Raw genomic sequence first — 12,436 nt, forward strand, 5'->3', positions numbered from 1 at the left:
AACCCTTGGAGAGTCAGCGCTAACATGACCCACAAATTCGGTTTTTCCACACGCATAAATAAACCGTAATATAAAATACTGTACTGTGTAGGCATATAGTATTTCTAATTGTCTAGTTAATTAAAGTAATGAAAATCTCACAACGTACATGATAAATTACCTTTTTCTTCCTCTCTTCCCAATATCTCTTCATCCTCTTGCTGTGTTCTTTTTTACGTTGCTCAATCCATCCTGTATTTAGTCGGGTGGGTTTTACAAAAAATTTGTGTTTGTGAATTAACTTTCTGAGTTTTATTCTATCTTGAATGGCTTTTTCATTAATACCTACTTCCTTTAGGTCTTTACTGATTTCTTTTAGCCAGTTGTTTTGATTTCTCGTTGATAAGGCCTTGTATTATCCATTCTATATAAGTGACCATAAAATTGTAATCGCCGTTTTTTTTATGATATTTCTGATTTTTCTCTATAACTTATTAGATTTTGTGTGATTTCCTTTTTATCGAGATTCCATTTCGCATTTTGGTCCAAAGATTTTTCTGAGGATTTCTCTCTCTTTGTTTTCCTATCATCGTTATTTGAGATTTCACCAATTATAAGAGCTTCAGATGCATAAAGTGCTTTTGTTTTAACTATTGTGTTATAATGTCGTAATTTTGCCTTTTTATATTGTACCGGGTGGTACACCTCCACGCCGCTAATTTAAAATGTGCGCCTTTTGAAACTCCTCTGCTGGAGGAACTCTGAACTTTATCTACTCTATTAATTCTCTACCTTCTCAGAAGATGTCACCATGTGGAAAATTTTGAGTTTTAGAACTGTGTCACTTTTGATGTGTTTTTGTTTCGCTTGAAGTAAGAAGTGTGAACTTTCTCTTCTAGAGGACACTACTGAAGATCTACAATAGTGCAACCTAGTGCGGAGTCAAAGAACTATATTTTTGGAGAAAATTTAATTTCAAGAGTTTGTTCTTTGTTAAATTTCTTTCTGTCATTGTTTAAGTTGGCAATATTTACCCCTTTCTTCCCCTTGTTATGAATGTATCCAATCCCGAATTTCTTCTAGTAATTTCTGACCAATCTGGTGTATCTTCCCCCAACTTGAATCTGTTGCGGGGTCCTATCCAATAAAGAGTTTGTGGGAGGGTGTTTTCTTTCCCCTAACGCCTAGAAACTTCCGCGAGAGTATTTAAACTGCTGATTTTTGGGTCTCCGGGCCACTTCTGTTCCATCTTTCAGTGTGTTAAGTACATAGCAGGGGGCGGGAAGCGCCTCTTTCTTCTCCAGCCGTTCAACACAAGGTAATGGCCGATTAATAACTTCTTTCTTTGCTAGCTCAGCAGTTTAACTTTCGGGGCGGGTTCTAAGCGTTCTACCATGTAACCTTTTCCTAAATGTAACTACTCTTTTATATATTCTCTTTTAAAGCTTCATATTGGGATAGAGAGTGCTAACCCTCTCGAGCTCCCACTCATATTGTTGTGAGGTGAACTTAGTTTTCTCAACCTATTCTTCAATAACGTAAAACAAGTGTTCTCTTCTTAAGTCACCTCTTTAGTATGGGATTAGCCCTTGTGTTAACGGCCTAGTGCCAAGTAGGTCTTAATCAAAGTGTACTAGGAGTGCCAGTTTGCCTCCTCCCAAATTGTTATTTTAGAGGTCATTTTATTAACCTTCTTTTTCATTTAATAGACCTCAGTAGGTTGGGTATTTTACCCCTGTGTATATGTCCTTAGAGGACAGCTTGAAGGTGAAGTTTGGTGTGGCCTGTGATTGGCTTACACTTTGAGAGCAGATTGCGCTTGTGGAATTCAATTTTTGTATGCCTCGAGGAGGCTTTACTGTGTAATTCGGAGCAAGTGCTCCAGGGTTTGATTGGGGTCTTCTGCCCCTTGGTTAAAATTTGTATATCGGAAAGTTGGGCTAGTTGCTCACGAATTGTGAACTCAGGGCTCGAAGCCCGAATTCTGTAATCTCTGTAATTGTACATTTCAAATTGTGTTTCGGCTACTAAGTACCTGTTCTTTGTTATTACTTAATTTTGAAAAGAAAATATAACCTTGTTAAATTTTACAGTAACTTTGATTCCGTAGTTTGAGACTCATTCACGCCCGCACCTTCTTTCACCTCTACCTACCACCAAAACACGGTAACATATATATTTCTTTTATTGAATGTGTTCCAAGTAGTTTTGTATGTTTTTTTTTTTTTTAATTTTGAAGGTCTTCCTTTGTTAGCCTGCTGATTTAACCCTGCTGGTTCAATAATTCCACCAAGATGTCTACTTGAGCGATATTTCCATATTTGGTGATTAACGGTTGACTGTTGAAACCTAATGTAGCCCCTTCCATATACTTTGTAATTTGGAGTCCTGTTTTGACTGCTAATTCTTGGAATTTTCTACAGACTGGATTGCTTCCTGTCTGTTCTTGAATAGGATAACAATGTCATCAGCAAATGCTAGGCAATTAAGGTGAATTTTGTTTGGGGGACATCTGTCATTATTATTTATTTATTTATTTATTTATTTATTTATTTATTTATTTATTTATTTATTTATTTATTTTGCACACTTTAATGGTAATGGTATTCAAGCAATTCATTGTACATATTTTTAGGAAATCAAGGCACAATGAACCTTAATTTACACTACATTTTTACGTAGAATTTGAACCCATCAATTTCCGAACAATTCCAGTCGTCGTAATGACCACCGCCTTCCGCATGGTCTTGTAGATGTCGGTGTTGACATCAAACTAATTCAGTCCTTCCACCGCAGTTTTAGGTATAGCAGCTGTATTCGAAAGGATGATTAGTACAATTATCACCTCTTCACAGTGCCATTATTATTATTATTATTATTATTATTATTATTATTATTATTATTATTATTATTATTATTATTATTATTATTATTATTATTATTTATTTGAAATATGGTGCTGGACACAGTATATTGTTACAGCATCTGCACTAGTATACGGTCCTCTAGGTTCTCCTTTGGGCTGGCCTTTTAGAGGAGTCTGTCATCTTGAGGTGGGGAACTGATGTCACTGAAATCGAAGAACTGTAGATTGTTTTTTTTTTTTTTTTTTTTTTTTTTTTTTTTTTTTTGCTTTACGTCGCGCCGACACAGATATGTCTTATGCCGACGATAGGACAGGGAAGGCCTAGAAATTGGAAGGAAGCGGCCGTGGTCTTAATTAAGGTTCAGCCCCGGCATTTGCCTGGTGGAAAAATGGGAAACCACGGAAAACCATCTTCAGGGTTGCCGACAGTGTGGCTCGAACCCACTATATCCCGATTACTGGATACTGGCCGCACTTAAGCGACTGCAGCTATCGAGCTCGGTGAACTGTAGATTTGCTGTATAGCGATTAGAGGTCATGAGCCGAGAAAATGCACGAGTGTTGATGAGTAGATCGATGGAACACTATTCTTATTATTCTGTAAAATACAGGTTGTTCAAAACCTTATATTACGAATAATGTATCAGAAAGGAAGATTATACCCAAGTAGTCAATTATATGCTGAAGCAAATATATTTAATGTAAAACAGCTCTATGCCCTTGAAATATACAAATATATTAACAAAAACAAAAATATAATTGATAACATTAAACATGAGTATTCAACACGCAGTAAGATGTACCACCGTTGTATGTTATACAAACCCAAACTTAGCATAACAAAGCGCAATTTCTTGTACTTCATTCCAAAATTCTTTAATGCCCTTCCCGGTTCTTTACAAACTACTTCATTAGGTCAGAAAATGAGTCTGAAGTGTCTTAAATCCTTTGTTAGGGATAATAAAACTGTTATGGAAGAAATAACTAAATGAGAATATCACGTCACCATATCCAATTTCTATTCTATGCTCCACCATGTGCTGTTGATCATATCCGTCATTCACTCATACCCATACTCGTATTTCAGGCATCATTTAAAATATATTTCTCACTATGTAATTAATATTCTAAATTACCACACGCAAGGTTTCACCTTACGTGGTATTTTACTGATATCTACTCGACTCTGTTGAGGTTGGTGTGATTTTGTATTATAATAATAATAATAATAATAATAATAATAATAATAATAATAATAATAATAATAATAATAATAATTTATTTAATGTGTGCAAGAGATAGTTACAAGTTCAATTTATTTTAAGTATTAATATGTTAATAATAATACTACTACTTATGTAATATATGTGGTTTAGTTACAAGATTAATATTTCTCAAGTAATAATGTTATTAAAAGAGTTATGTATATATAAAACAGTCCTGTAAATATGTAAACGACATGATGAATGTATAAATACTACTACTACTACTACTGTAGTCAATTTGTTTACAATACCCATTAGCATAATTATTCCTAAATATACATGAATTAGTTTCACAGTTACATCAGTCCATCCTTGCAGTCGGGCTGAAGGAGGAATTCCTGGGTAATTATTTTTCACGAACTGTGTACGATACAAATTTTTAACCTCTTTGCAGGAAATGGTTTTAATTTTTCTTTGTAACTACCACTTATTCCTTCACCCTGATTACGATATTTTCAGGAAGAAAGTCATCAACTTCATCGATATTAGTAAAGTCGGAACCCTAACTTCCATCTTTCATAAACATTTCGAATACCTTCTCACAGTCCAACACGAATTTGAGTGGCCACGGTCGTCAGCTAGCCCACGACTCTACCACGCTGGCGTAGCCGGGAGAGAGGTGATACTCCCCCGTGGCGCGTCCCAGGTGGCGGATATTGGGGTCCTAACCGGCCTGTCGGCGGACTTCAGGGAAATAAAATACCTCTCGCGGACCGAACACACAACTCCCTGTGGGTGGGGAGCACAAACGAAGAATGCACCCATCATAAGAGGTGACTAAATGGGGCGACCAAGGGATTAAAAAAATGAAATGGTGTATGGCTTTTAGTGTCGGGAGTGTTCGAGGACATGTTCGGCTCGCCAGGTGCAGGTCTTTCGATTTGACTCCCTTAGGCGACCTGCGCGTCATGATGACGAAATGATGACGACATATACACCCAGTCCCCGTGATTTTATTAAATCAATGATGGTTAAAATTCCCTACCCGGCCAGGAATCGAACGCGGGACCCCTGTGACCAAAGGCCAGCACGCTAACCATTTAGCCATGGAGCCGGACGAATTAGAACCATGATACTACTTGTAATTAGTACCACCACACAGGGAACACCATCGGTCGCTTTTATTTGCGCGTAGTACCACTATGTTAGGTCCTCAATAGGTTTGTGACTAGTAGCAATAGTGTGTGCTCAGGATGCATTTTACAGTACCTATGATTCGTACCACTATATGAGCGACACTATGTTTCTGCCTTGCCTATGATTAGTGCCTACTATGTGATTAACACCACGGGATAGTGAGAGTCCCTGTGGTTAGTCCACTTATGTGGAGAACACCATAGGTTTACGTTGCCTGTAAATAGGGACACAATGTGCGAAACACCATAGGTCTGTGTTACATGTGCTCATTGAGTTACCTGTGAGTAGTACCATAATGTGTGGAATACCGCGAGTACCGCAACATGACAAATACCATGGTTCTACTTTCCTAGTGATAAGTACCATTATGAGGGGCCGATGACCTGGATTTTGGACCCGTTTCTACTACAAGCATCATCGATTCAGTATTGTGCTTTAGAAGCAGTCCCTTGGTCAGTAACACTATTGTTTAATGCTAGTTTCTGGAAATGTAGGGCATTGCGGGTCGGATCCACTGATTGTTTTAACTTCATATCCATCCATCCATTCATTCTTCGTCCTCACGTTTTGAATTCTGGTCAGTGGAGGATTATGGATTTTTAATTGTCCTTACATTTCGTATCATTTTGTGCCATTAGGGGCCGATGACCTAGATGTTAGGTCCTTTTAAACAAGTTTCCATTTTTGAATCATTCCTCGAACATAGAGGAGTAAATATATGGCACTTGCAAATTCGACACGCATTATATGGCGTTGTAACCACAGAAATAATGCAAGCGAGACGCAATATATTGTGCCGTGACCCTCATTGTGTTAGTTCTATAAATTGAAGAGCTGTTAGAGCGTGTGCTGTATAGCGCTCATCCTGGAGAGACGGTCACCCGCACGACTCGCGTGCGTGATGGTACACTCTAGTTTTCCGGGTAGGCGACAAGGAATGAAATTAAACTCCTTTGTCCCTCTTTCTCTGCTACATTTCTGTAATATGACGACCCGAGAAGATAAGTCAGAAGTTCAAGGGGATACCATAAAGTTTCTAAATATATTGTTAGTTTCTTAACCTAACATAATTTGTGCACTCTGTATGGTGCCTAAGAATGCATGTTGTCGGTTCGAGCAATGTTGCGCTGTCCGAAATAACTCAAAAGATCCCATTATCACCACCTCTTCAGAAAGACTTGAATACATTGGTAGAGGAAGGACTTGAGGTTTTTACTGTTTCACCTTCATTCTTCGAAGAATCAGAAGTATTTACTTTCTCGTGAGCCTTGAGAGGAAACGGTTGCTCAGTCGTACTTCTTACATGAAACAATCAGCACAAATAGGAGAACAGAGAACGAATGTTTATTGTTTAATTATAAAATGTTCTTAGCATTATCCGCAGCATATCTTGTCTACAATGCATTCAAGGTTTCGTTCTTGCAGCGAGGATGTGTTGAAATATTGCGCCTTGTAGTGGCATGCGGTGACAGGTTTCATTACTCCGAAAAACAATTCACATTTTACTGAAGAAAAGAAACAATTACTGTACTACAAAACAACTTTCAAACAACCTATAGTGTGCTGCAAAACGGTTAGATTTGGTATTTTTTTTATTCGTTATGCTTAACTACGGAGCGCGTGTGAACTTATTTAGCACAACGTTTCTTCTTGTCTTCCCAAAATAATAATAATAATAATAATTATTATTATTATTATTATTATTATTATTATTATTATTATTATTATTATAGCTGTCTCTTAATCCGTGATACGAGTATCGGTCTCTAGATCCCAAGATTTGGGGTTCAGACCCCGCAGTGTTAATTGGAAAAAATGAATTTGACATTTCGTGTCTACGATACCGACAGAGTAATGATTAGCGCTAATAGCTGCCTGAAATGAGTTGCAGCACCTCCCGAGTCCCGATGAGGATACGAATTTACATCTTTTACGGCATGTTTAAGATCTCTGGTGACATATTTGGTGTTTGTATGTGTATGTATGTTCAGTCCGTCAGCGATTCCGCTGGTGGGATCCTCAACAGCTCTGCCATCAGCTGTCATAGACGGCCTAGGCATCACTGAAGAGGCGTACTAGGGAAATGAGGAGTGAGGTAGTTTCCCGTTGCTTTCATCACCGAGCGAGAGTTGCTATTACATATTACATAGTGCACTGTAAACACTAGGTCCTGCCAGCAAAGGCTGTTTGCCTCATAAAATTACTAATTCAGCCACAGATCGCGCATCAGAGTCCTCGTTTCTCTGCCACCTGGTTGAATAAAACGCAACGTCCAAGTTGGCCCTCACGCAGCGTAAATTGGGTCAGCTAAAAACGTCTGCACGCCATAGCTGAAGCCATAGTACGTATTATTCATTCATGTCGTTTCAGCCAACTAAGGATCACGTCATTTCAACTGTTCTCCTTCCCCAGGCTTTGACATTTGCCCAGTACTCCCGCATTTGTTGTTGGTGTTCTTCCTTTCTTTCTTCGGTCCACGACTTCCCTGTTTTCAGCTTCGGTTTTTTTATTTATTTATTGGAAACTCTTGTGGTCTTGAAGTTTCTCGTTACGTACGTTGGGCTCCAGGTTATCATGTGTGATGCCTGCCTCTTGTAGATCTTTTTCTGCCTCACTAAACCAGGCCCCTGTTGCTTTCTTATCTTACAAATAGGAGAAGATCCGCAGGGATCATTCTTGTCACGTGACCATAGAAAGTATTATTATTATTATTATTATTATTATTATTATTATTATTATTATTATTATTATTATTATTTTAATAAGGCCCGCCTGGTGGTCATGATGGTTAAACGCCAAGTCTTTAGTGATCTGACACCTTGCCAGCCCCATCAGTGGAAAAAAAGAAATCACCACCAGAATGTTGGCTCGTAGGGTAGGAGAGATGATGGTACACATTTCTAATGAGTAGATTGCGTACCGAAAGCCTGGGGCCCAATTCCAAACCTCTCCACAAGTGAAGTCATGTGAAGCTGTTCAGCCTTCAGCAGACCCCTCGGGTGTAAGCTATGTGCCGGCACCGCGTTCACCCTCTTCCTACCTCATTATCACCACCACACACGACCTCTCCGAAGGCCACACAACCTCATTTGTTACTGTATGGGAGTGTTATATAGCAAAGTTATTTCCATTGTGATATTTGTAATTGTAGATTTTTCTTCAAAATGCTCATGTATTTTTCTCTGTTGTTTCAGATTTACAGTGCCTGATCTCAAGCCAAGTGCCATACACCCTCCAAGCGTTCTGGGGAGTGTCGATTAGAGAGCTGCACCTCTTCCTCTGGCGACCGTGGAGCGTTCTACAGAGCCAAGTGTCTCAGGACAGCCTGCTACAGGGACACTACCAGCAGCGGGGGACAGTGCTCAAGTATCCTTCCTTACTTCACCATACCTTCTGAATTCTTGGCTGGCCTAGGTCTTATCTTTTTGACTGATTACAGGATCGACGAATTTGACCATTTTCGGTCCTTAGTTGGTCCGTATTGACTAAGTTCATATACGTAATAGAACACTTATAAAAAGTTCAGCTGGTGGTTCTTATGTCGTATTACATAACAAACATTATCAAGAAAGTTTATTGTACGCGTGTGTGTGTTAAAAATAAGGTTATATATATTGACGATGTTATATATATAGCTTGACGATGTTATATTTTCAGATAAAGGGAATCTTACTTTATGAGGTAGAAATCGCCGATGAAGGGAGTTGGGGCTCCAGAAACTCAATAATATATTGACAGGGAGGACCAAACCATCACCCCTAGTATATTTATATGATTACAGAATTACATTCACACTGTAGTGCTGTGAATCATCATCATACAATATCTGTATACACAAGAACCTCGTTTATCCGGCCCGCATTAATCCGGATCTCCGGTTTATCCGGAACGAAAATAATTTAAAAAATATTTTTACTTGTACAGTATTTTTTTTTTACGACGTCAACTCTTCTTGAATGTCTTATCCGCCAAGGATAGTTAGCGACAGGAATTGGAAGTAATTCGACCGCGATCTATCAATGGTACCGTCCCGGGGTTCGCCTGGAATTTAGAATGGGAAACCGTGGAAAACCATTCCCAGGACGGCTGATGTGCGATTCGAACCCACGTTCTTCTTAATGCAACGCACTATTAATTCACTGATGGTGAATTCGAAACTGAAACCAACGCTCCATCAGAAGAAACAATGACTCGTGGAGAGGCAACAATACAGCTGAACAAACTGATGGCCTATTTAGAACCCCAGACTGAAACCACACCGGCAGGACGGATGTTAGTAAAACGTCTTAGTGATCGCGCTGCGCACAAAACGCTCTTCAAATGTAAAACAGAAAAAAAACCACACATTATTTTAGTGCAAAGAACAGAGCCATAAATGTACGAAAAGTGTTCTGATATTTTTTTTGTACAATCAGTTCGTACGTAAGTAACTTTTCCTCTACCTTGCACACATGTGAGAGCATTATGAGAATGATACCCCGAAGTAACACTTCACAACTCGAGAACAGTTGGAGCGACATATCAACACTTAATACACGTTCCAAGCACGGACCTGAACTGCGAAGTGCGCTGTGTAACGGGAAGTGATGAGTCAACGGGAGGCAGATAAGCTGGACGCGCCTGCCGGCCAACCGATGAGAGAAACTCACTGTAGATGTCGCCAGATACTTTGGATAAGATGGTGTATGTTAGAAAAGCTCCGAGACTTGCGCGAAGAATTTAGGTCACAGGGTCTAAATTGTGCTTGTGCTAGCCTGCATTTTATGTCCTCCTTACTTCTGCGATCGCTAATTATTTTACTACTCAAGTTACAATATCCATCTACTTCCTACAAGACTTAATTTCCTAATCTTTTGTTTTGGACTTGTTTATTTTCATCTCGTACCCCTGTCCATACCATTCTGCAGATCTTCTGCATTCTCAGATAAAATACCCAATATCATCAGCAAATGTCTGGGTTTTGATTTCCTCTCCATGGATTGTGATTCCCTTCCCAAATTGCTGTTTGATTTCCTTTACTGCCTGTTCTATATAAACACTGATTATTATTATTATTATTGTTGTTGTTGTTGTTGTTGTTGTTTGAAGACGCCTAGCAGCTAGGTCGTCAGCCCCTAATGGTACGACACATAACGAAAATACATGAAAATTAAAATTTTAAAATATATCCACTGACTAGAATTTATAATAAATGATGACGATAAATGATTATTTTAATCTCAATCACTGGATCTAATTCGCAATGCCTTATTTTCTAATAAAATTATAGAAAATATATATTACAATGGAATAAGGCATAGCCTTGAAGTACAGAGATATGTATCATTCAAGTTAGACGTTAAAATACACACATTAAAATACGCAAACACGAACTAAAAGAGTAGTTAACAAAAATATCCTAATACAAAATACACTGTTACGATCAAGAAGGCCAATATCCCTCATAAAACGGATGACGAGGTCTGCTGACTGCTCGTCATCTCGTAAGATGAGGGAAATGGCATTCGGGAGTTGTAGACTACGACGCAGACCGGCCAGGTCCACGCACTCCGAGATGATCGCCGCAAGTCGTTCAGTAGGTAGGAGTGCGTTGCTATACCATGACCGACCCGAAGGCGGCATAATACCTCAGCTTCTCAGATATATAAACACTGACAAGGAGGGAGGTACAAACTGCAACATTGCCTCACTCCTTTCTTATAACTGCAGACTGATATGTTTATAAATAATTTGAAAGAAATAATTGGATATCTCGAACATCGTCATTTTATCAGCTGCTGAATCAGATCGCTTCGCGGGCGAATTCAAGTGGGCTTTGCGCGGCGGTGTTGCTAAATCTGTAGGTGAGAACACCAGTGGAAGAATAAAACTGCGCCATGGGAGGGGTTCGAATACAGACCTCCGAGCTGAGGGATCACGCCAAAGCAGTTACACTACGATGACACTGGCTGATCCCCCTGTGGGTGGGGGCGATAGAATAACACCCACGGTATCCCCTGCCTGTCGTAAGAGGCGACCAAAAGGGGCCTCTGAACTATGGAGCGTGGGTTGGCGACCACGGGGCCCTCAGCTGAGTCCTGGCATTTCTTCCACTTACTTGTGCCAGGCTCCTCACTTTCATCTATCCTATCCGACCTCCCTTGGTCAACTCTTGTTCTTTTCCGACCCCGACGCTATTAGGTTTGCGAGGGCTAGGGAGTCTTTCATTTTCACGCCCTTCGTGGCCCTTGTCTTTCTTTGGCCGATACCTTCATTTTTCGAAATGTCGGACCCCTATTTTTTCTCTGATTAGTGTTATATAGAGGATGGTTGCCTAGTTGTACTTCCTCTTAAAACAATAATCGCCACCACCACCTGACACTGGCTGAACGAGCTCTTTTTGCGCGATATTAATAATACGGTTATAAATTGTATGGTTTCATATTTTTGAAACTTTATTTGAACAGTTTTTGATGTAATTTTGTTGGTATATTTTTATGTGTTGTAATCGAATAAATTATTATAACCGACACTTCTGTATCTGTTACAGAGTGTAGTTCTGTAGTTACTGAAAAATGACACGAATTAAAGTTACGTACGAACACCGAAGTGATGCAAGGTTGGCAGTTCAGCCATTGTTGAACCACCTTTTACACATTATCTTAGAGGTGAAGCTTCTACGGTGTGTAGAATTACTCAGTTTATTTTCCAGATTGAACCGTGTTCAACCTGGAAACTAAACTAAACTGTTACACATTATTTAATAATAACTATACAATATCGAGTAATCCCTTTGTTCACATTACTTGACAATACATTGCATTATGTCCACCTGCTGTAATTATATTAATTTATTGATAGGTTTTGAGGGGGACCGAATTTTTATGATGGCAGGCAGGCACATTCGTTACGGACCTGGGTTGCAATGCCCTTTATGGTTCAAATCTCGACTGTTTGGTGACTTATTTGTCCCAGTAACGGGCTGGCCCTCAGGCTGTCCTAACGAGAAATAATATCGAGGGATTTCCCCTTAATAACAGCAAGACGGAACAGATGACCTCAAACAGAAGGCGGTACTCTGACTGGAACCAGTCACGTGGGAAGATAAGGAAGTAGCTTGCCCCAAGCCAGCTTTCTGGACAATAAATGAATGTTGGAAGAATCTCACGCAAATGGAATCATAACATTCCGAATAGCAAACAGAAGGCCG

General features: G+C 39.4%; 1 protein-coding gene across 2 annotated transcripts in view; it reads left to right on the forward strand.

Moving 5' to 3' along the window:
• Positions 1-12,436, forward strand: part of LOC136876209 (cell growth regulator with RING finger domain protein 1) — a 464,094-nt gene that overhangs the window by 431,641 nt on the left and 20,017 nt on the right. For both annotated transcript variants that reach the window (XM_068229884.1, XM_068229885.1), the window contains exon 3: positions 8,442-8,613. In XM_068229884.1, the coding sequence (XP_068085985.1) occupies positions 8,442-8,613 (172 nt within the window). The remainder of the gene's footprint in view (positions 1-8,441; positions 8,614-12,436) is intronic.

This window comes from Anabrus simplex, chromosome 12 (genome assembly GCF_040414725.1).
Source record: "Anabrus simplex isolate iqAnaSimp1 chromosome 12, ASM4041472v1, whole genome shotgun sequence".
NCBI lineage: Eukaryota > Metazoa > Arthropoda > Insecta > Orthoptera > Tettigoniidae > Anabrus > Anabrus simplex.